The 26,078-nt window shown below is 38.1% G+C and overlaps 1 protein-coding gene across 2 annotated transcripts in view; it reads right to left on the bottom strand.

Annotated features, from left to right (window-relative positions):
• Positions 1-26,078, bottom strand: part of LOC128782850 (protein C18orf25-like) — a 90,440-nt gene that overhangs the window by 51,390 nt on the left and 12,972 nt on the right. For both annotated transcript variants that reach the window (XM_053933341.1, XM_053933342.1), the window contains exon 2: positions 22,095-22,905. In XM_053933341.1, coding sequence (XP_053789316.1) covers positions 22,095-22,812 — 718 coding nt within the window. In that variant the 5' untranslated portion in view covers positions 22,813-22,905. The remainder of the gene's footprint in view (positions 1-22,094; positions 22,906-26,078) is intronic.

Here is a 26,078-nt window from a genome sequence, read left to right as displayed (position 1 = left end):
TCTTTTATTTGCAATAGAGCCACTCCTTGCAATTACTTACTGTAATGGGATTTCAACAGATAGAAAAGCACACCAAAACAAACCATGCCAGAATCAAAACAATGTAACACAATTAGGAGGTTCCCTTATCAGTAACTTAAACAATGTATTTAAGAAAAATCGTGTCTTTTGAGAAGTCAAGGTGATGCTGGCTTGGGTTTTGCCTTTTTTCCTATGTTTTCTATATTCTTTGCACATATATTTGTAGCTCTGTAGTCTATTGTATTAGTGACTAGTTTTCCCAGTACTTTTCCATGGCCTTTCCTTAAGCAGAAATACAAAACAAATTCCAGAGCTCCAAGCCCCGGGGGGTACAAGGCCCCAGTGCTTTCTTGGTTCTTCCTGGGAACCAAGGTTGAGAACAAGTCTTCAAGATACATTTTCATGGACAAAGTACAGCTACAGCCGAAGGGGGGACTCCAGAGAAGGGGCTTGACCTGGGGGGGAATTGCATCACCACTTGTCCTCCTAATTGTTGCTTTTTATCAATTATGCTAATTTCCTAAAACCTATAAATATGTACTCATCCCTGGAGGGGATAGGCTTTTGTGGACATCTTTCCATAAGTGCCACTGAAGGCCTTCAAATAAAGATCCACTCTTATATTGTCTCCTTACTAAAATTATCTTGAGTTTCATTTCCAGGTTGGGAAAAAGGCAACAAAGGTAGCTGGAAGATGTACATATCCCTGGTGGTAAGCTATAATTCACTTCTAAAGCAATAAATGCTTGAAAAAGGCAAAGATGAAAGTTAGTAAATACCAGCAGAAAAATCCAGCTGTTTACATTTAATCTTAATAGGGGGAGGGAAAGACTACATTTTTTATTTTTAAAGAATTCAGAGGCAGAGGTCAGCTTGGGGTCAATGTTTCCAAGTGTCCAATTCTCCCTTAATTTACACATTAAAACTAACTCCACTCAGGACAACTAAATCAGAAGTCACATGCACAAAAATCCATGTCTATACATATCAACCTTCATTTTAAGCTTGCAACATAGAAAAGTCAGTAATTTCTTATCTGCTATCTGCTACCATGTTTTTCATAGAGCCATAGTTCAACATTCAGTGATCTAAACTGTGTTGTAAGAACCATGCTCCTATTATCCCTTATTTCATTATAATGGCAACACAAGTAAAATGGGAGAATTAACAGTAAAATCTCAGATAGGTTAAAAGCAGTGATTCTATAAGAAGCACCATACTTTTGCACTGCAACCACTGTGTATCAATGCACAGGAAACAAAAAAAAAAATTAGCTAGCAGAACCTGAATGGGGAATTTAGACCTTTAAATCTATGTAGACAGGCTGAGAGAGTTGGGGTTGTTCAGCCTGGACAAAGCTCCAGGGAAACCTTGGAGCACCTTCCAATACCTAAAGAGGCTACAAGAGAGCTGGAGAGGGACTTTGGACCAGGGCATGGAGGGATAGGAAAAGGGGGAACGGCTTCAAAATGACAGAGGGCAGGGTTAGATTAGATATTGGACAGGAACTGATTTTGAGAGTGGTGAGGCACTGGCACAGGTTGCTCAGGGAAGCTGTGAATTCCCCGTCCCTGGAAGTGTTCAAGGCCAGGTTGGATGGGGCTTTGAACAACCTGGTCTAGTGGAAGATGTCCCTGCCCATGGCAGAGAGGTTGGAACTAGGTGGTCTTTAAGGTCCCTTCCAACCCAAACCATTCCATGAGACTGACTCTAAATCATTACTTTAGCTTTCCTAAATTTAGGCAAGTTCTGCCAAGCTCATCATCACCTAAACTCCCTACCACTGTAGCCAGAGACAAGTTGTTCAGAGTAAGGTAATCCCAGTCTGGAGATTGCAGCCTGGAGCATCACCATCTCCCCTCCTTCCCCAGTAAACACAAAGACCTTAGGCAGCCACCTTAGCCAAGGCACCTAACTTTTACATATCTGAAGTTCAGCAAGATTAATTCCAGCTTTAGGGATGGGATTTAAACTTGGTTGTTTTCTCTACAAGTAGAGGAAAAAGACTGATATCTCCAGAAGGCTATTCTGATTAAAATAATTTCAGAATTAAAAGTCTAATTTTGGTGGTCTGAATTGACCTCTGGAGTCGTCAGTGTGTTTACAATGAAGGAGACATGGAGACTTATTTAGGTGTAAATATCACACTAAGCTTTAAAACACACATAACAGGTACAATAATATTAGCAATAGTAATTGCCGCACTTTACTCTCACAGAAAGCTTTCCATTAGAGGATCTCAAAGACCTCTGAGGTACTTGTTAACCTCCTTTTGCCTATGGGGGAAACTGAGGCAAGCAGAGATTAGCAGCTTGTTCAAAGCTAACAGGCAGAAGAGTGCAGGTTTGGTGAAAACAATACTCCCCTCAAATTACTGAGGAGCTTAAAAATAGTGTCTAGGAATGCTTTCATGAAATGTGCAAAAGCTAAAACGGTGACACACAGAGGCACCTAAGTAATTGAAAGCCAAAGGAGACACAGCTTCTTCCAGCCTCACCTTTACATCTTTACTGTGAATATAGGTACTGCTTTGTCTCAATCTCTCAAACTAAATTGGATGTATTTTTATATATCAAAAGGAAATACTGAAACATTTTAAAATAATAGGAGTTAAGAATGCACTCAATTACACTTGACATTTAAATTTAAGCGATAACGCCATTTACTTCAAGATTACACAAAACATGTAATGGAGTCTAAGACCTATATAAATTTTAAGAGCAGATGATCATTACAGTATTTGAAATATTTTGTGTGCCAAAACCTAGAAGATTCTTCTTAAATGACTTGCTAAAATATTTTTACAGTAGACACATCAGTAACTTTGATCCAAACAGAAAGGCTTCATATAAAAGACTACAGGCTAACAGCCTTTTTGTTTAGATAAGCAATACAACCCTGTTATTATTTCAAATGTGACCTAGAGCTGCTGTTTCATAAAGTATGCACAGTTCAAATGGCATAAACTAGCTGAACCCTAAAACAATTCCCATGAGGGGATGGGGGGCAGGATCTGTGCTTTTTTAATGTTGTTTAGCAACATGAAACACTTCATTATGATGATTATTTATTTATTTATTTATTTGAGGTTACAGTAGTTGCATTTCAAAATGTACAGAGTTTGGCAAAGAATACATTGTAAATACATTAAAAAAATAGTGTAACATCATTCCTTCCAAAATCATAAAGTGAACTTTATTGGTGAACCCACTTTCCTCCCATTTTCCCTAATTTCACACAGTAAATGTTTTGTGTTTGTTTTTTTAACCATAATAAAATAATAAAATCAAAACAACATTATCAAATGAGTATCTGTTCTAAGACTGGATAATTTTTAATATATCACATCAAAAGAGATCTCAGAAATTCAAGTCTTGCTGATCAACATCCATTCTTTCAGGCTTTTTGATAACTAGATGGAAAATATCTTGGATTTGTTTCATCAAATTATATATAAAGATATAATAAAGTCTTTTTCACTGTGTTAAGTAAAGGCACATGGAATATGTCTGTGCATTGAAATTATCGAGAAGTGGCCTCTATTTCTCATTACAGGATTTATTTACCCTGATGCCATTTACTGATTCATTAATTATGGAAACATATATTAGACAGATCTCTTCCCCAGTTTTACTTGCAAAAGTCTATCGGGAGGTTTTTGGAAACCATCACAACCTACACTCTTACATAGCCACAACAGTTAAAAAAAATTCCCTGTGTAAATACCACTTACATTAGGAAAAGGCAGCAAACACATACCCCCTACACACCTCTCCAGAAAACATCACATTTTTGCAAGTACAAACTGCACTTTCCCATGGAAGGACTGATACAGCCTTGATGCAAAGCTTTTGATGTTCCAGACTAATCCATTGCTCCTGTCAGTTGGTGAGATTTAACAGAGTGCTTGAAATTGCTTCTAACTTAATAAGCCTATTTTTCACGTGCCTTCATTTTGATGATCTAATACTATGAGACTAACAAAATTTGTGAGAAAGACTGGTTTCTAGCTTCATGTTTTCAAGGTACTATCTCTATCAATCAGCCCAAATATTTTAGCTTTTACAGTACAAATTACAAAGTGCATTTGTTCTACTGCTTCCAAATGTAACTGCAGTGGTCACAGTGCAGACTCCAATTATTTTAGAAACATCTACTCAACTGGTCTGATTTATACACCCTCATCAGGCAAAGACTCCCCTGAAATTAATCTGAAGGATCTGACCAAAAACTACATAATAAGTTTAATTTCTAATGAGATTAAATGCTAGCCCCATTAAAACCAATCAAAAACTTCTACTAACATCAGTAGGGCTAGAATTTAATTTCTTAACATACTCGAAATATTACTTTTTTTAAAAAAAAGAGATTTACAGTATGTGGATACAAGAAGAGGCAAAATATATTAACAAAAGAAATCAGTGAAAGTAAACACATTTCAATTTGTAAAATAACTACCAAATATAATCCTGTTTCATTGAAGTTAAAATTGGTCCTCCAGTCTTAACTCTGGCAGCTCAAATAAAATAACCTAACTATCCTGCAAAAACACCAAAAGACACTGTGAACTTAAAAAAATAGAGATGTATATTTCTGCCTGAATTATTTCATCAAAATACTGTCAAAAATTATACTGAAGTGTAGTATATATGAAAGGTTTAAGATTTTTACTTTTTTTCCTTGCTCAGTTATGTTTTGCAATGGAAAAACTGAAAAAAGTTTCACTGCCTTTACTTCAATGTTTTTTCTAAATAAAACTTGAGAATTCAGATGTTTGAAGCAAAATTCCAGATATTCAGATTTTTAAAAAGTGTGAAGGGTAGAACGTCCTAAAGACCTTGCTTGCCAAACCCCACTTGAGGGAGGGAAGCAGCACAAATGCCTGGGAAAGAACATGCAGCCAAGCCTGCAAAACCACTGCAGATTAAAGCCCCTGGACTTTCAAGGATTCCTGAAAATAGTCAAATTCTAGGATAAAATCCTTTAATTTTTCATTTACTGAGCTGTCAGTTTGACATTTATAGACATTTAAATGAAGCCTTTACATAAAGGCTTTTTTCTTTTGCAAAGGAAGCTGTGTTTCACCTGCTGCAAAATCCTAACTCCAGAGTGGTACAGGTGTCCCGTTACTCCTATGCTGAAACAGCTGCCACATTAGAAAACATGTAATTCAATATTAAAAATTACAATATAGGAACAGGTTGCCCAGAGAAGTTGTGAATCCCCATCCCAGGAAGTGTTCAAGACCAGGTTGGATGGGGCTTGGAGCCACCAGGTCTAGTGGAAAGTGTCCCTGTCCATGGCAGAGGGGTTGGAAATAGATGGTCTTTAAGGTCCCTTCCAACCCAAACTATTCTGTGATTCTCTGACCTCTAGGAATACACCAGAATTACACCAGGTGATCTGACTCAATGTATTTAATCTTTGAAACTATAAGTAAAATTCTTTAAAGAAAATAGTGTTTCTTTACTCCATTATGAAGTATAAAACCTAGGGAAATTAGAGAAACTTTATCATCTGTGATTCTCCACATCTGTGAAAACCTACTGATTTCTCCTCTACTTGTTACATTTGGTGGTTTTCAAGTAATTTCTTGAGATGTGAGCATAAACATACATTCAAAATGTAACTGAGTTGGAAAGTAGGAGAGTTTCCTTCTGATAATCTTAAAATAAGTCAGACTGATTTAATGAAATACAGAATGGATGAGGTTAAAATGTATATGAAAATTTCAGCTGAAGCAATTTTAACTTCCCAAAAATTCATAGTCAAAGTCCTTTAAAAATAAGACCTTATAATGGAAATAATGACAAACATATGGCTGCATTTAATATAGCAAAAGAATTCCCAGAAGAAAAAAAAACAATAATCTGAAAATATGTATTGGGAATCTGTTTTCTCAAAGAGATGCTAAAGTCTGTCGCACACTTATTGAAAATACACACTCATCACTACTATTGGTATCTGAAGGTTGGTTTCTTCAGGGCTCTGAATCTCTCAAATTCACAATACAAAGCAAGAAAAGAGATGTTCCTGTTTAATGGCACAGCTTGCCAAATCCTTCATCAGGTAGATTATACTACACCTGAACAACAACAGAAAGGTGGGGTTCCCCTCTCAGTTCGCAGAGGGAGAAGCATACTGCTTCACATGGAAAACAAGCTCATGGACCAGATATTCAACTGTGTAAATCAACACACACTTTTCATTTCAGAGGAGCTGATTTATGATAGCTGAAGACCTGGCTCCAGTTTTGAGGCAAGTGAAAAGAGTGACCAAAGAAATTAATATTTACCATTTACAACCATTGATCTTGCACAAGTGTTCTTAACACTAGATAGGTTTTATGGGGAAATTAAGTTTAAATTATATCTAATATGAACCATTCCCACAGTCTTCTGGGTACCTTGGGATAATTTTATCCTGGAAAGAGCACAACTTTCAAATCTATGCTCAGCTGCTGTCATCCTCTGCTTGTTCGTTCACATTCAAAGTTGCTTGCACTGAAATAAACAATTAACTGAAATTGATGAAATTAAAAGGTTTTAAATTTTGACTCTTACTAACCAAATCCAAATTTTATCTATTAATACACAGAATGATTACAATTTTTTTAAAGACTACCTGAGACATTGAAACTTGGCAGAAATTTCACTGGCTACATTCCGAACAAAGCTGTTATCCATTTATGAGATCCATATATAAAGGTGCTTCAGTCTGAGAGATAAGTTAAACTGATCTCCTTACACAATTTGTTTACAAATACCTAATTGCTCCATATATAATATTTTATAAACAAGATTAAAGGCATGCTTTTACACATACTGAGTTAAGTGGCTGTCCTAGTTCCAGCCAGGACAGAGTTAATTTTTGCAGTAGCCGGGACTGGGCATGGCTAGGACCAGAAGGTTACTTTATACCACCTCAGTGTCATTTTCTGGGAAGGAGGAAAGGGGTCCCTTCCCAGGGAAGGGACCTTCCCAGACCAGACAAAGGTCTGGGTATTGTCAGGCTCTGTTGGTGGTACAGTGGTGAGCATTTGCATGTGAATCACTCACCTCTCTTGAACACTTTTGTTATTAATATTGTTGCTGTTACTGTTCCTTATGTTGTTTCCAGGAAATTGTTATCTCAACCTGTAATCTTTACCTTTTGTTTCTCCAATTCTCTTCTCCAGACCAGCAGAGGAGAGGGAAGGGGGAGTGAGCAAGTGGGAGCACTAAATTGGAGAATACCATTCCTAAACCATGACAGCCTTATTTAGTGCCCAATGTGAGGCACAAAGGGTTGAGATAGCAACAGGTCTGCCTAGAGCAGGTTGGAAACAAATTTGATCTAAGCATCTGTTGTATGAGGCAATGAACCACTGGTCACAATGTTGCTTGGTCTGTTCACATGATTGTGGAACCTAATCCTGTATATATTCCTTGTATATGCAATGCGCCCATCCACAGTGGTCTTTTTCAGAGCAGGGAGAAGGGATCAGGATTGCTTTGTTGCTGTACTGTGGGATATCACTTTATGACATGATAACATCAAAGGCAATGAGTGTCATTTGGGATGTGTATTCAGTGCTGCTCTCCTACCCTTACTTCAGGCACTACTTTTGGGAGTGCATTAATAATCATACCCAGTCTGTGGAGGGAACAGGGAAGGATGATTTTCCCCAGCCTTTCACCCCCTTTTCCTCCTTCAGGCCTGGTAGAAAAGGTTCTGAGAATTTTCAATTTCCTTTGAATGTTAAGGAAAGCATGTTATTGTTGGTAAGTCTGCCAGGTCTCCTCAGTGAGGTCCACACCCCATTTAGAGTCACAAAAGAGATTTCTAGGGAGGTCATTCAAAGATCTGCCTCAAAGGTGGATAGTCATAGGTGGTATGGAATGTGGGAGGACATGGGCCAGTATTTGGAGGACTTCTCTGATAGTCTGGAAATTCACCCCTGAACAACTACAAGATCTTCTTAAAGTGAAAAAATATGTGAAAGGAAAATGATGTGGAAATTCCAGAGAGGCACGAAGTTATGCAACATGCTGGGCACTGGCTACTATTTATTGGATATGGCTCAATACTAGACAGAACCCTCAGAGGGAGGAGGAGAAAAGCAGACCAACAGTCACTGTGGCAACTCAAACTGCAGCTGAACCAGAGGAACAACCTGTACCAGTAGCAGTCACTCCTATACAGAAGAAATCCAAGACCAAATCAGTTTGCTTAGTGGGGGATGAAGAGAAAGTAGGGCCCTCACAACAGGAGGAAGAGGCAGAGTCAGAGATAATAGTCCAATCCTTATCCCTGAGTGAGCTGCAAGACATGCAAAAAGATTTCAGTCACCAATCAGGTGAGCCCCTGGTGACCTGGCTGCAGGAAATTCTTCAGGGGATAAATGCAATTTCTAGTGGGCAAGTCCTCAGACAGAAAAAAGGGCTGATGTTACTTCAGATCCTCTTGAAGGGACCTCCAGTGCATATTTACATGAAGTGAGCAACGAGTACTATGACCAGTGTTGTCGCATTGCAGCTGATCTGAAGCTGCCCCCTAAACTCAACCAACCTAGAAGAAAACAAGTCCTCGGATAAGGCGGGGATAGGTTGGATTCAAACCCAATCAAAGACCTCAGCCAACCCTGTTCTAGCTGAGATGCAGATACACCACTGGCCAGAGAGAGCTGGGTGGAGAGAGGTCTCATCCAATCAACTATCTGAGTCCGGGAAATCCAAAGCCCTACAAAAGGGGCAGCCATATTAAACTCATGGCTGTTTGTTGATGACCCACCGGTGTTGTGTTGGGTGTCTGTCTCCAACCCACGACCCCATGTATCAGATCAGAACAAGAGGGGCCCTGCTTCTGGCCAGGTGGACAAAAGGGACAGTCAGATCTATTGGACTGTGTGGATCTGATGGCCTGGCACACCAGACCAACAGGAGTATAAGGCTTCAATTGACACTAGTGCACAATGTACCCTGATATCATTGAGATATGTAGGGACAGAATTCATCTCTGTTTCTGGGGTGACAGGGGGATCCCAACAGCTGACTGTACTGGAAGCTGAAGTAAGCCTGACAGGGAACAAATGGCAAAACCACCCCATTGTGACTGGCCCAGAGGCTCCGTGCATCCTTGGCATAGATTACCTCAGGAGAGTGTATTTCAAAGACCCAAAAGGGTATTGTGGGGCTTTTGGGATAGCTGCTGTGGAGGCAGTGGAAATTAGAGAGCTTAATACCTTGCCCGGTCTCTCAGAGGACCCTTCTGCTGTGGGACTGCTGAGGCTCCAAGAACAACAGGTACCAATCACTACCACAACACTGCACCATTGATGACACCACACTAACTTGGACTCTCATCCATGAGATGATTTGTGAACTGGAGAGCCAGAGATTGGTCAGCAAGACTCATTCACCCTTCAGTAGTTCTATATGGCCAGTGCATAAGTACACTGGAGAGTGGAGGCTGACAGTGGACTATCGTGGCCTGAACAAAGTCACACCATCACTGAGTCCCTCTGTGCTGGACATGCTGGAACTTCAGTAAGAACAGACCTGTGTATCATGTGACCCAGAATAAGAACGATTTCAAGTGGGATTCTGAACAGCAACAAGCTTTTGAACAAATTAAACAGGAAATTGCTCACGCAGTAGCCCTTGGGCCAGTCAGGACAGGATGTGAAGCACATGCTCTACTCGACAGATGGGGAGAATGGTCCTTCCTGGAGTCTCTGAAAAGAAGTACCCAGGGAAACTCGAACATGGCCTCAGATTCTGAAGTCAGGGATACAATGAATCCAAAGCCTGTTAAACCCCAGCTGAAAAAGAGATACTGGCAGTTGATGACTGGATTCAAGCTGCTTCAGAAGTGATTGGCACCAAAGCACAGCTCCCCCTGGCACCCTGACTGCCACTGCTGGGCTGGATGTTCAAAGGGAAAGTCCCTTCCACACATCATGCCACTGGTGCTTCATGGATTAAGTGGATCACTGATCACACAGTAATCTCAGATAGGAAATCCTAACTGCCTTGGGATCTTGGAGATCATCACAAACTGTCCCAAAGGCAGATCAAGTCAGGTTGCAGAGCTGAAAGACATCCAGCTGGCTCCAGCTGAATGAGTGAAATGGCCAAAACTACATCTCTGCACTGACTTGTTGATGGTATCAAATGCTCTGTAGGGGTGGGTGGACTGATGGAAAAAGACCAATAGGCAGTGCAGAAGAAAACTCATCTGGGCTGCTGAATTGTGGCAAGAGATCACTGCCTGGGTAGAGAAGTTGGCTGTCAAAGTCCATCATGTAGATGCACACATACCTAAGGGTAGGGCTAATGAGGAGTATCGCAACAACAGACAAGTAGATCCAGCTGCCAAGAATAAAGTGTCTCAGGTAGATCTGGACTGGCACCATAAGGCTGAATTATTTCTGGCTCAGTGGGCCCATGATGCCTCAGGTCATCAGGGAAGAGATGTAATATACAGATGGGCTTGTGACTAAGGGGTGGACTTAACCATGGACACCACTCTCAAGTTATTCATAACTGTGAAACATGCACTGCAATCAAGCAGGCCAAGCAGGTAAAGTCTCTGTGGTATGGGGGGGACAATAGTCAAAATATAAATATGGGGAGGCCTGTCAGATTCATTACATCACACTCCCACAAACCTGCCAAGGCAAGCACTATGTGCTTACATTGTTGGAAACAATCACTGGATGGCTGGACACACATCCTGTGACTCACACAACTGCCCAAAACACCATCTTGGGCCTTGAAATGCAAGTCCTGCAGTGACATAGCACCCCATAAAAAATGAGTCGGATGATGGGACTCATTTCAAAAATAGCTTCATAAACACCTGGGCCAGAGAGCACAGGAATGAGTGGGTGCATCATACTCCCTTATCATGTACCAGCTTCTGGGAAAATTGAACAGTACAATGGACTGTTAAAAACCACACTGAAAGCAATGGGTGAGGGAACCTCCAAACATTGCGATCTACATATAGTAAAGGCCACCTGGTCAGTTAACACTAGAGGCGCTGCCAATTGAGCTGGCCCTGCCCAATCAAAACCGCCACGTGCCATAGGAGGGGATGAAGTCCTCATGGTATATATGAGGAATGTGTTAGGGAAGACAGTTTGGATTAGTCCTGCCTCAAGCAAAGGCAAACCCATCTGTGGGATTGTTTTTGCTCGAGGGCCTGGGTGGGTAATGCAGAGGGACAGGGAAATACAATGTATATCTCAAGGGGATTTGATTTTTGGGTGAGAACAGTCAGCAATGTTGAAATGTATAATATTGGTTGAGGAATGGCACTGCCGCTGTATGCGATAACTACCATGGACAATGAAGAGGGACTGCTCCAGATACACCAGTTATGAATTCGTGATACAGCAACCAGCCAACAACTCACAAGCCCTTCTGCCCACAAAGACATCTAGGATGGATAGAACCCACAGTCATGGACTAAATAAACTCAACAAACATCTTGGAGGGAACAGCCATTGACTATGGAAATGTCACCTGTGCTTGTATATGTATATATATATATATATATATATATATTTACATGTGTGCATATGTATATAGTTGGAAGGTGTAGGATCTGGGTATGACATAGATGGTGTAGAATAAGCACTGGATAATGTCTGGGTTCTGTCCAGGACAGGGTTAATTTTTACAGTAGCCAGGATGGGGCATGGCTAGGACCAGGAGGTTATTCCATACTCCTTCACACAAGTTTTTTGGGAATGGGGAAAGGGGTCCCTTCTGGGTTGGGGTAATGCTGCAGCAGTTGCATGTTGTCAGGCTCTGTTGGTGGTACAGTGGTGAGCAATTGCACAGTGAATCGCTCGCCGTTCTTGTACACTTTTGTTATTAATATTGTAGCTGTTACTGTTCATTTTCTTATCTCACTGCTGTTTCCAGGAAATGGTTCTTATCTCAACCCATGATCTTCAGCTTTTGTTCCTCCAATTCTCTGTGAGCAAGCAGCAAGTGTTTTGGAGTGGTTTCAGTGTGAACACTAAATTGGAGAATACCATTACTAAGCCAGGACAGGGACTCTTACACATTGAAAGAAAGCAGTCACTGCAAAAAGGTGGTTCTACATGCATGGGAACACTTGTAAAGTTGTCATGCTTTAAAATATGCTGCTCTTATCATCATCATAAAGGTATTTATAGATATATCTTTAATCTTTGAACACCAGAAGCATTTATTTTTTTCATATATATCAGCAAATAATCTACCCTGAAGGATATTAAATGTTAAAGAGATGAGGACAAGTTTATTAAATTACAATCAAACATAGAATAGCTTAACTTTTACCTGAAATGCACACAATTTTAGACAAGGGATTTTTCTAACAAGCTGTCCTGGATTGTAAGATAAGTGTATATTCTCTTTGCTATCTTTTAGAGGTGGGGCAGTTATCTTCTGTTAATTGGGCAGTTTTCTTTATCTCTTCCACAAACCAATCCTCCCTCTGGGAAATATCTTCTGTTAATGGGCCATTGAGTCTCACTGCATGACTGATAAAAATTACATCATCCCATTGTGAGATGATCCGCCCAGGGGGAGGAGCCAAACATTCCCTCCTGGATATAATCTGATATTTTGGGACACCAGGGCAGCCTTCTCCACTGGATTCCCAGAGGAAGACAAGGCCTATCTACACCACCACTAGATCTTCAGAGGAAGACTACACCCTTCTACAGGATCACTGCTTCAACAGAACCACATCTATCACTCCAGGAGGACTGCAGCCACCATTTCAATTGGACTGCTACCAACACCCTGACCAACAGGGTGTCAGATCATATTCTGACTCTGTCAGTGTTGTTTTGTATTACTACATTGTTTATATTAATTTTTTTTCTTCCCTAATAAAGAACTGTTATTCCAGCTCCCATAACTTTGCCTGAGAGACCCTTAATTTCAAAATTATAACAATTCGTAGGGAGGGGCTTTACATTTTCCATTTCAGGGGAGGCTCCTGCATTCCTTAGCAGACACCTGTCTTTTCAAACCAAGACACAAGCTCATATCAAAATCTTTATCAAAATTATACATGAAGGTAATCTGGCAAGAAATCATTCCAGTACTTAAAAATTATCTCCTGCATAGTCTCTCAAACAGTTACTCTGAAAATAATATAGCTCTCTAATCTCATTTTTTTTAATGAAGGCATCACATACTTAAAATAAAAGTACGTCTAGGCCAAGAATAATGTAAAAACGCCAGTGTCAATATACTGATAAAAAATAATTTCTTGAGTTTCTGTTACATGTTTGATCCAAACCCCAATATAAATTGATGAAAAAACTCCCACTGACTTCAGGGAGATTAAAAAAAAAATCAGACCTACAGAAGATACAGTGGATATTTCCAATAGAAAGGAATAACACTAAAATAATTAGGGAAAAAGTGTCTCTTTCAAAAAGCAAAATAACAGTGTTTATGGAGACATATAGCATTCTCTTTACTTAAACTATGTCTATAAAGATTTTCAATTTCCATTACTAAAATTCTGATTTAATTTACATTAGAAACTTTTAGCAAGTTTAACTGATGAAAAATATACATTTTTGGCAGCTACAGAGAAGTTATTTGACATGAAGATAGGTCTCAATGGAAAGGTAACCAATAAAATCCCAGCGTATAGTGATAATAGTAAGAATTAAATAAAGAATTCTAATATACAGTTTAAATTAATCCAACTTTAAACATCACAGTGTCAAGCCTGTCTATTCAGGATAACTATTAGTATAAAAAGATCCATACAATAGCAAGTTTTTGCATTAATTAAATGAAACTAATGTTCTGGCATTCTCCATCACAAATAAATAATTATTTCAGTGGCATTCAAACATGGTTCAGAAGAAGCTCTTGCTGTCTGACCCAGACCAGCAATCTCCAGACCACTGCAGTTTATTTACCTGACTGTCAGGACTTCCTCTAACATCCTGTGCCAAGGCTCAATCCATCTACTGACAGCTGCTTATCTTAGGACTGACAAGAGTATTTTTTTCTAGCATGAAGGATGCAGTTTGATTGCATAAACAGAAAGAAAGCAGAAGTACTTTGTGTGCACAGGTCATGCATGCACATGCAGTTGGGTGTGATTTATCTCACCTCATTTCAGCCAGAAGTTATCTATTCTAAACTGTCGATAAGGAAGGTTTAGACAACTAATGCAAGAGAAAGACTGCCAGAAGGTATCCTCTGTAGGTGCTTCTCTCTTCCCATTGACTCAGGAGGAGATTCAGGGAGCAGCAAACTAAACACCTAAAACGAGAGATTACTTCCACCCAAACCAAACACATATATATGTGTACATGTGCCTATTTGTGCACACAATATAAGACAGCTGCTTCCATAAATATGCCATGTGCAACACAGCAGAAATTAATAAAAACTTTGGACAGAAAATTAACCACTAAATGGGAGAAAAAAAAATCAGTTGTGCACATTTGTTATATATAGCTAAATCTTAAAAGTAAGCTTATTTATTATTTCTGCCTAAAATGAAAAAGAACACTAATGTATGACATGTTCAAGCTGAAAAACTCAGAAGTAAACATAGTTAAGAAAATGTTATGAGTTTGTATCTAGTCTGGTACTTATATAAATGTTTTAACATGCAAATGGACCATCTGGATGAATGCGCCTACTGTAGTAAACATAGCTCTACTGATTTTGGGGTATCTAAACAAGGATTTTAAGTTATATTTTCTCAAGTTTCATGATGAAAGCTTAGGGTGGTTTCTCCTACATATCTTTAAAGGTGTTTATATGTGTGTGCTGACACATGCATGTGAGTATACTGAGGATTTTTTTAAACAATATATATATTCTTTATAAAATGAAGAACCAAAAAAACCAAAAAGCCATGGTATTAAAACCCAAAAGAGAAAACAAAACAAACATATGGAGAGAAAAGGAATCCTTATTTTTAGCATAATCCAAAGTAACATCAAAATTGCAAAGACGAGATTTTTTTTTTTTCAGTTTATGATTGATTCAGATCAGGCTCTGCAATATTCCCATTCTCTGAAAAGATAGATAGAAAACTGTTATTAAAAGTCGCTGGAAACTCTAACGTAGCATTGACATTTTGATAGCCCACGTAAAAATTAAACAACTGCTGTGGAAGTACTTGGCTATCAGGCATCTGTATGAAAGCTCCTGACTGTGTGGTAGGGGGGGGTTCTTTGGCCAACTAGTTGAATTTTAGGTTCTCTGGGCTCCAGTTGTTGTTTGCTTTCTTCGTCCGTGTCAAGATGAGTTAGCTTTTCTATCCACATGCGAAATTTCTCCTCTGTCTGCCTCTGCATCTCGGCAAAGCAGTTCATGGCCTCTTCCAGGACATTGCCTATGCAGTTCCTATCCCACATGGTGCCCCTGTCAAGCAATCCTGGAATTTCCCTGGTCGCTCCTCCAGATCCCTCAGCACGACTGAAGCCAGCTTTAAAGACATTGAGGCCATTTGATAAGATATCATTAAGTAAGAACATATTATTGCTTATTAAGGCATGCTAACTCAAGAAAACAACTTTTCTAATGCTGTCCCTTAGATATGACAAATGGGGAGGAATTAGGAAATATCAGCCAACAGTATTACTGTAAAAAAAATTTTACACTCACTGAGGTTATAATAGACATTTTGGCTTCAAAATTATTTTTATTCTAGAATTCTCAGACAATTCTGTCAAAGGTTTTATTTTATAAATAAACTAAATTAGTCCAATTCCCTTGCAATTTCTATTTTTAATTCAACTGAAGGTGTCAAAAAACATCATACAATAACATGTTTAGTTCTGTTAAGCTGCGATCCAAAATACTATTAACTGTAAATCTGAATAATTATGCATATTGTACTTATATACTTGAACCTTTTTATAACAGACTGTTAAACACAGACAAAATTCTACATGAAAGATAAAGGCTGATATAGTGACTGCAGCATCCAAAGTAGCTAAGCCCAAAGCTCTTGGTCTAATTTTGGAAAACACAAACACCAATGAAGAAAATAAAAACACACAAGCATGAAAAGATATGTGAATGCTATGCTAATATATGAGGTAAAAACAACCTCTGTTAGGTCTGATGGACACAGCTCCATCACAGGGTTAATACACATGACATGTAGGAGTGATCAACCTCACAACTAGAAATGTGCCCTTCCTCACAGGAGCCACCAGCTGTGCAGCATTCCTAGCATTAATCCTAGGCAAGGCAGAAAACAGGGCATAGTTGGAAGGATATTGTTCTCCTTCCTTCTATCCATCAAAATGATGGTTAAAATGACTGGCTTTGGGATTATCAGAAAGAACTTTAGCAGCAAGAAGTAAAGGCCATCCTCATTACCTTACTCTACATATCAATAACAAAAGGCAGCAGTATCTATATTTTTATGTTTAGAGTTCACTCAGGAATCATCTAGGAAGCAATAAAACCGAAAAAAACCCAGAGGCTTTGTACCCGTTTGAGGAATAATAAACAATATGTGCATGCCATCTAAACACACAAACATTACCTAAGGTAATTCTGAAACAAGACAAGCATCATATTAAAATACACAAAGCAGCTACAGAACTTTACAATTTAATATATAAATATGAAACTTGTGGGATCCTCTAGCTTAAGAATACTAGAAAATAGCCTAAGAATGAGAGAAATCATTGCACAACCTAACCAAATATTTACTAATAAAAATATAAGGCACTAAATATTTTTTGGGGGATTTCAGTGTGTACATTAAATTACAGTATTGCTTAAACAACACATTCTTTTTTTGGAGCTATATAAATGGGGTATATATAAGACCTTCAGTAACAGCTAAACAAAACCCAGGACTATCATCTTTTTTTCCAAGCAGCAGCAACACTATCCATCAGGGGCCAAAAATATTCTATTAAACCCCCATCTGTTTACCTATCAGACAGGCTGGAAATTTAGCAGTCATGTCTTCTACTCAAAAATAAATATATACTTTATAGTAACTAGTTAACATTCCTCTGACTGCATTTTAACTAAAATAATTATGTAAAATGGTACCTTTTTCCTAAAATGGGGTTCCTTTTATATATTCAATGTCTTTTTCCTCTCTGAAAAAAAAAATTTCCTTCCATTCATATACTCCTAGTATTGAACATCCAATATGATACTGTTCATCTTTAGTCAAGGGTCTTATCCATAAATCAAGTAACTAAATGACAGTCTTTCCAATTTCCACAGGCTTATGAACAGACACCTCTAAGTAACATTGAGTAAGTTTTAATTGCAATTTAAATAAAAACTATTGATGATGGTATGTGAGACAACCTAGCCAGGTTTTTAAAGTTAAGAATGAACTAGCATGGTCAAAGTTGATAAAATTGTTTTGCAAACTGAAGAAACTAGGTATTGAAATATATAGTACCCTGCAATACTATTTTTAAAAGGCATAATTCATAGTACATCTACAATTTACAGTAGCAGCAAATCAGTGTTTCAAATGCTTCCCTTGCAGTTCTTATAACAAGCCTTATTCAATCTTTTCTTTATTTGTGGCTTTCAGGGTTAAAAAAAAATCAAGCCTAATAAAAATGCATTTTATATTAAAAATATTAGCATTTATCTAACTGGTCTCTTTGCTATCTGTAAACTTACAACTCTATATTTTTTTTAAAGTTATGCCAAGTCAAAACACAAAGAAATTTGCAATTACAAAAGGGGTCAGAAGCCAAGATTCACATCTTATTTTCAAAACTACCTCCTGCAAAACAGCACTTAAGAAATGCCCCAACACTGTCTATGTGATCTATTAAGTATCATCTAAATAATAACCAAATCTACAGTTATTTAATTTAGTAAGTCTGACAAGATAACAATAATTTAAGGAGATATGTTGCATCTTCATTCTAACTAGCAATGGTGTATTCCTCCATGTTGTTATGCTTACTGACATTTCCAAATGAGTATATTACAGCAAATCCTTCTTAACGGACTATTTTTTTCCCCTGTTCTTATATAAGCGTCATCCTGAGTTACTTGAACCAAATTTAACCCTTGCAAGATGATTTTTCCAAGGTCTATGTACAGTTCTTGAGAGGAAGTAACCTGCTTGAGAGTCCCTCATACATACACACTGTGCTGTCCCCTTTGGATTTCTTCATATTAAAAAAAAAAAATCTCTTTTTTTCCCCTTTTTTTTTAACAAAGTGAGCTGCAACACATTTTCAACATCAACACTCAAACTTTTCAACAGATTCTTCTGAAAGCCTGAAACATGAGTCACCCTTATTTCACTTCAGAGTTTTCTGAGTTGTAAAAAGCACAATACTGGTGAAATGCCAATATTTTTCTATTATATTTGAATTTTTAAAAACCTTTTTCTTCTTTCAAAAAAAGTGTTTACATAGAAATAAATATTGATTCCCCAACTTGCTCTCATGCCAATTTCATTTAGAGTTAATTTGCATGGTCAAATTCAAAATTGTTTAAAGGAAAAACTTTCAACAGCAGCAGATCTAGCAGAACCTATTCAAGGATTCAAAGATCATCCTCTTAGGCTGTGAATGCTATCTAGTGTTTAAGAATGGCAAAATCTTAAATGCCAACAGAGAGGCTCAGTCATTAAAAGATAAGAAATTGCTCTTCATCTGCAGTAACTCAAAAATCCTGGCATTCCCTTGAATTAAAGAGTCTGAGATTATGACTGCTCAGGTCAGTGAGAAGATTCTCAGTAGCACCCTTGAAGTTTAGATTGAACCTGTATTTTCAGGTGTAAATTAACACCACAGAAAGCATTCAGAATAACATAACTGATATTGTGCTTAGGTCCTATGGAGCTCACAATACTTGTATTGAAGTATCACCAGTTAGATCTCAACTTTTTACTCTTCAATCTTTCTTGAGAAGAAAACCAAGCCTGACAGTATTTTAATGCACATGTCATTTGAGTTCAGCAGAGAGAACTGACTCTCTACAGCATAATTGCTCTGTTTGTAACTTCATGGCATTATGTATTCACTAAACATTTTCCTTACCTTACTAGTTTAGCCAAACTCACACTATTTAAATGGAGATTTAAAGTTTAGTTACACAACATGAAAGACTACTGTATTCTCAAATGTGGCACTTCAATTTTCAGACCACACACAAGCAAACTGTTGGCTGTTACAATACATGCACTGAGAGAAGGTTAAGAGCCAGAGTATGCATAACCTTCATACATGAAGGCCACATTAACTGTCACTAAAAATTTTAGAGCATCTCTGTTGCTAAAGCTATTTTTCAGACTGGTTGAAAATCAGTCCCAATAATAAGCGATGTTGAGACAGTAACCAGCACTACAGCTGAAATGTCCAAATACACTAAAACTGAGGGGAACGTAGACTACCTGTAAAACTCTTCTGCATCAATGCATACAGACTTTTTCAAAAGTAACTGCAAAAGTTTTTTCATGCTTATGTCCTGATACTCAGGTTCAAGCATCAAGTTAAACGTCTTTTGACTGTGTGCAGAGGACATTCATGCACTAAATTTCCAGTAACGTTTTTTGATACCTTGTAATAATTTCTAACTATGTGTTCATTCCCTAAATTTTGAAGCTATTCACAGTGTAATACCAAGTGCACTAAAGCAGCTTTCTAGTCAAGAAAAAGAATTTAAGTACTTTGCCAGTTCCAATAAGAGGGATCGCAAATGGCATGTGAACCTACCACTGCAATGGAGAGCGGGAAGTCCTACTCACACTCACAGCTCCACTACATCTGTTAAGACCACAATATTTCATTAACCACAAGTAGCATAGGATGCATTTTTTGCCAACCTTGTCCTTATGTCTATAATGTTTTTCACTTGTACTTGGAAAACATTTCCCACAAACCAAAGTAATTTCTGTTTAAAGGAAAACCACAATGTGGCAGGTACACATTGTACCTAATTGCAGCAAAAGGACAGCTCAAACATTTGAATGTCATAAGTGGAATTTAGCATAAAGCAAATGATATGTGCTATGAATAAGTGTCATTGTTCCTCAGGATGGTTTGTGCACTCCCATATCTTGCATCACAGGCAAAACTGGGCCTTAGTATAATCATCACTAAATAATCAAGTTCTTCTGTGTACTGCAATGGGACCTCTTCACTGCAAACATCTCATGGTTAAGAGCAAGAACTCAAATACAGAAGAGCCTAGTGACACAAAGCACCCTAGAGTGGTTTCAGGTCTCTGCAATGGAAGTCAGAAATCTAAGCAGATGTGAAAATACCCTGTGGTGCCTTCCTGAGTCACAAGATCCTTTTATGACTTAAAAAAAAAAAAAAAAAAAAAAAAAGAATATAACCTGGGGGACTTATTGTGTAAGTGTCACCAGATGACACAAGGAAAAAAGACGCACCACAGCTATGGTCACGATGAAGAGACCAATTTATTTCCTCTGACTCTAATCATTTATAGTTCTCAAAAGGTGCCAGTGGATTGGAGGGTGAACATGCCACCTCTCCAATGACACTAGATAAACTACTAGTACATTAAATTTCTCCGCCTCTATGAAGGAATGTAAAACAATAGGTTGTTTACAGAAAGTTGTGTGAGAAAGTTCTCTACAAGAATGTAAACTCAGAAGGCTTTAGAAAAATCTTAAAAATCAGGGTGACATGTAAGTTTGGTGGGGTTTGTGAGGTGGGGAGAAACCTGTCCCAAAACTCAATGAAATAGTCTTCTTCAACAGGCTTTAAATGAGGCTTTAATTGCCCAGCAAAGTATAAATATAGCAAAGAAAAAGGCATAAAATTATAAAAGCTAGAAGTCTGAGTAACTATTAAATTGGCAAATATTTTTAGATCTCTATTAAAAGTTTACTACACAATAATTATAGACTATGCCTTTCCCAGACTTTCTAATAATAAACATTCACTTTGTGCAACCTGCTTCCTAGCAATATGTGGGAAAAATCCCAGTTCTCACGATGACAGAATCATTCACCATAACCAAGTCAGTTAAAACAGTTATTTGTAAAATCTGATGCAAATATTTTAATTCATCTAGCAAACATTAGTTCAGCAACTCAAGACTAATTATTGCAGTTTTCCTTTAAATCTTCTTGCCCTATGTAAGCTGATATTTATCTCAAAAAAAACCCCAACACCCAACTTCTAACACAAGAGGCATAAAGGCATGTAATCTAGTAAAAATTGGCAAGCCAAAAAGTTTATTTTTATGTGATTTTATTTTTGATTGCCATATGATGATGGTTCTGTGGTATAATATGCTGAAATAATTTTTCACACAAAATCCTGTCCACAGCACTTGAGCTAATAACAAAGACTCAGCAGACAAAAAACTTGAAGAATTAACGTTTCTTTTGGTAATAAAATGAGGAGAAGGCCCCTATAATTTGCTGCCGATAATCTTAACACAGATGTGTCAGAAAATTAAAAATATAGAAATTATAGATCCTTATGACATAGGAAAATAGTAACAGCTTTGTCTAAGATGTTGAAAATTTAGGTGTGGATATAGCTTGGGTACCTGAGTAAACAAATTCATATTTATATCCTAAAATACATGACCAGCTGCAATCTGCAAGAACTTACAATAAGGCTAAGCAGGTTTGTCATGCACTGAAACACAGAGCTGAAAGCACAGTGCAGTAATGAACAGGGCCTTACTGTAACACAGGCAAGAGGTATGCTGTATTATTTCTAATACAGCTGCCAATCTGTGGTCTTAAGATAAAGCAAAGCTGACTATTTATCTTCAGAATATATTTATTAGATTATCACCATCTAATGGGATTTGACAGCACTGACAAAAGCTTATCTAGGCTTATAAACGAAAAGATCTGAAAATTCCAGAATTCAAAGATAATCCTTCCTCCAATTTACCATTTCTATGCTTTGTTGGTGTGCAAAAGTGATCTGAAACCTCAGGACAGATTTTAAAATTTGCCCATGTCTTAATACACTGCAGTCTTCAAATTTACACAGAGCTGCAGTTCTCCTGGTTTTTCTCAAGTGTGACTCGTCTAATTTAACAGACAGCTGAAAAATTATGTCAGATGTGTTACAGTTCAGTTTAAAAAATATCCTCTACCTGGTATCTCTGCAGTGATTGTCTTGCTGCTCCCTGAAACCTCTTCATCATCATCTGATGAGCTCGTGCTTGAGTCACACGTCAGGTCACTGTCGCTGGTACTGCTGTCCTGCAGCAAGTTGTACTTCTTGCGAGCAGCTGCCTCCCGCTTCTGTCTCAAGAGACGGATTCTTTCTTTGTGCTTTTGACTTCGATGACCTTTTACCTTGGTAGCTCGACCATTCTGCTTATCACTAGACTGTCGGTTTTTCTTGGCAGCCATTGTTGAAGTTTCACTTTCAGACCTGGATCTCCTGGATTTCCTCCCAACTGCAGCCCCAGACACCTCAGAAAGGTCTCCCTCTACAGTACCTTCAGCTTGACAGGGCTCATTCTCTTCTGTGGAAGACAACGTGTCTGAGTCAGCCAAATGCCCGCTGGAGGAAGGGGAAAGCATGCAGTGATTAGAAGAGTCACTCTCATAAACTTGACCACCCATTGGCCTATCGCTCTCTGTAGATGCCAACTGAGACTCTGAAGAGTCTTGCCTCAGTTCCATCAGTAAGCAAGGCATTGAAGAAAGCACCGCTGGGTCTGCTGCAGCGTGCATGTTGTCTTTCTGAATTTGTGTCTCAAGTTCTATAGGTCCATCTTCATCAGGAGCAGTTTCTTGCTTTTCAGACGTCTTTGGTGGAACTGAATCAACAAGTTCTGCTTTTCCCACTGTCTCCATCTTCATTTCAGAACACTAAGGTCCTCCTGGTCTCAAAGCATGGAGCACATGGTCTGGAAGACTGGGTGAACTAGATAAGGTCTTCAGCAATACAGCAGCCTAAACAAGAACAGAAGAGGAAGAATAATTTACCCAAATAACTCAGTCCTGCTCTTCACAGTATTACCTAAACAACACATCGCTTTCAGTTACAGACAGTATGTTCATAGAATCCTAGAATGGTTTGGGTTGGAAGGGACCTTCAAGGTCATCTCATTCCAAACCCCCTGCCATGGGCAGGGATACCTTCCACTAGACCAAGTTGCTCAAAATCCCATCCTGGCCTTGAATACTTCCAGAGATGGGACATCCACAACTTCCTTGGGCAACCTGTTCCAAGTGCCTCACCACCCTCAGTCAAAACTTTCTTCCCAATATCTAATCTAAACCTGCCCTCTGTCAGTTTGAAGCCATTCCCCCTTGCCAAAGTCCCTCTCCACTTGTAATTCAAGATATAGTAAAGATCTTTCATTCAATACATTTGCTTACAGATTAATGGTTTAGAAGTATAGAAACAATAAACTTTCAGCACTTTAAAAAGTGTAGATGAGAAAAATCAGTAGAATATTTAATTTACTGCTTTCAAAAAATGCATTTCTGCAGACAAGGGCATTAGTATTTGAAGAGCCCGAGAAAGCATGGATGGCTCAGAAAGATTTTTCAGTACCCTGACAATCCTTCATCAGATTCCTCATCCATCCCAAGCTTCCTGTATGTTTGTAATTTCATGCTGTTTCCTCCCCTCCATCTGCAGCACAATATGAGGCTACTTCCCTGATTCTAAAAGGTGCCATGAAAAGCTGTGTTGTCCTGCCCACCCTAACCCACTTTGAAACTTCATTTATAAAGAAAATTAAAAGAGAGTTCATGATTCATTTGGGCTAATGAATGAAATGCTGTATGGTGCAAGGGAATGATGAAAATACTTATGGAAAAGAAACACCAGTGTTAAGGAAAGAAAGGTTAGTTAATCTCAGACAACAAAAGAAAGATAAGTTCAGGTCTGCTAAATGAGAAAGAAAAACCCCAAACACACAGCAAAGCATTTTACTTCCAAAAAACAAAAAGAGGAATAAAATACACACCGTAAAATACAAGAACATACATATAAAGAAAAAATGTTTGTGAATACTGAGTAAAACTCTCAAAAGCAACTTAAAATAAAAATTTTCAGAGATTGTAATTTAATGTAGGAACCAATTTATTTCCAAGGCCACAGCACAGCATCAACAAACCCAAATGAGTACACATGTTCTGAGACATAAATACATCCCTATACTGTAATAAAATCACTATTTCTATCTATTTCACCCACAAATCTTCATTATCAAATAATTCTTCTATTACATGGGTAAGTAAAACACAGATTTGATGACTGAATGAATAACCAAGTATTATATACAGTGGGATTTGTATTGTACCTGCTAGAGCAACTCCCAGCTTTTTAAAGAATTTTTAAATGTGCATTCAAGGAAAAATTTGGTTGCTCAAACACATATCAAAAGAGTACCAGTCTGGCGAAAAGAAATATATTTAAATATTCATACTAATAACTGCAGAACAGCTTCTGCACTATTCAGCCTTTTAGCCCAGAGAACAAAGAAGAGAGCTTGACAAGAAGCTAAAGGGCAGCCAAAATGAACTGGAGACTTTTCACAAATATCCTACTTGGAAATACCATGTACAAAGCAGCTTCCAAAGGGACTATAAGAACACCTGTACTTGCTTTCCCATCTCTCTGGCCTATCAGCCAGAAAAAAAATGTTTCATCTATATGTTGCCACCTTGCTAACAGTCTAATTACAATGTTTTTATAAGATTTTTTTCATTATTAAGTAGGAACTTTAACTACTCAAACCATGCTGATTTGATCCCTCATACAGTGATCAGTGAATTATATTTTCAGTGAGATGGCAGCACAGGGACTAGTAATTTCACAACACTACATCTGGTCAACATCAACCTGTGTTTCTGTATGCATGGAAGAAATACTTGCTCTGGTGAGGTTTGTACTCTCTAGGTCCCCTGAGCTGGCTATTTAGACATAAAAAAATTGAGTATTAGTATGTAAATAAAATACAACTTTATCTCATTGGAAAAAAAGTCTACTGTGACTCAGAGTTTGATGCAGGGAATAACACAGTTCAGAGGAAAAAATCTATGCCAAGAAAAGCCTTGTCTCAAAGAAAGAAAAACTAATGTCCTTATTTAGTTCTACTTGAGAAATTTATAGATCAGAGAGAGGAAGAGGCTATACTGAAAAAATCACATTCTTTTCTTGCCACTCACTTTTCTAGTAACAGTACTAGAAAAACTAATCTTGTCGTGATGCTAGAGAAAGACCCATTTTTAACTTAAATGAGAACACAGCACTGAAAAATGTTGTGATGCTTACCAACACAGATGGATACTTAATCAGACATTGCTTAGAAATATCATTCTCCTTTCATTGATGCACAGATACTGAACTTATTTGAAAAGGCAATTCCGTAAAAACTTCTGTGCTAGATTTTTCCCAACAGAAATTACTGTATTTCCCAGACACACATAGAACACACCAGTATGCAGAAGCCATTAAACATCTAACTGCACCCTTATCTGGGAAATATTTTTAAATCATGAAATCATTTGTCAAGTCATATGATTTGTACACTATAAAACCTCCACTTCACTGAAGAAATACAGAAGGATTTTGAAGGTCAGATTAGCAGAGACAGTCCAGCCTCTTTCATTGCCACTAACAGGGATGAGCTTTATTCCCTAGTCTTTTACTACCCTAATTGTCACTGTGAAGTCATAGTCCCTCCTTTGCACCAGAACTGGCTTATCCTTTCATGGGTAGATTCATTTCAGTAAGTCAGAAGAAAACAAAACAAGAAAATAAGTGCAATTTTATGCCAGAGCTTACAGGAAGCAGAGAAAGGAGGGCAAGAACAAACCATCCCTTTAGGAAAAAAAAATCCAAATCTGATAAAGTACCTGCTGTTTGGTCTCATCACACCTTAAACTCACAGGTTGACTAGACACAGGAGAGAGTATGGAGTGTTTCTTTCACAGCACTGTTTGCTCTGAGACTTTTGAAGATAAAAATTATTACAAAACCAAAAAAAATAAATTGAAACAGAGGTGTTAGTAGCTTCTTAAAGTACAACTATACATAATATATACTACTGCACAAAGAGTTATATAGAAAATTGCATGCGTGCCCTTCATCTATCAAAAATTGGCCAGTC

The sequence above is a fragment of the Vidua chalybeata genome, assembly GCF_026979565.1.
Source record: "Vidua chalybeata isolate OUT-0048 chromosome W unlocalized genomic scaffold, bVidCha1 merged haplotype SUPER_W_unloc_1, whole genome shotgun sequence".
NCBI lineage: Eukaryota > Metazoa > Chordata > Aves > Passeriformes > Viduidae > Vidua > Vidua chalybeata.
Note: the sequence above shows the minus strand (reverse complement) of the source record. Positions and strands in the feature narration are given on the sequence as shown.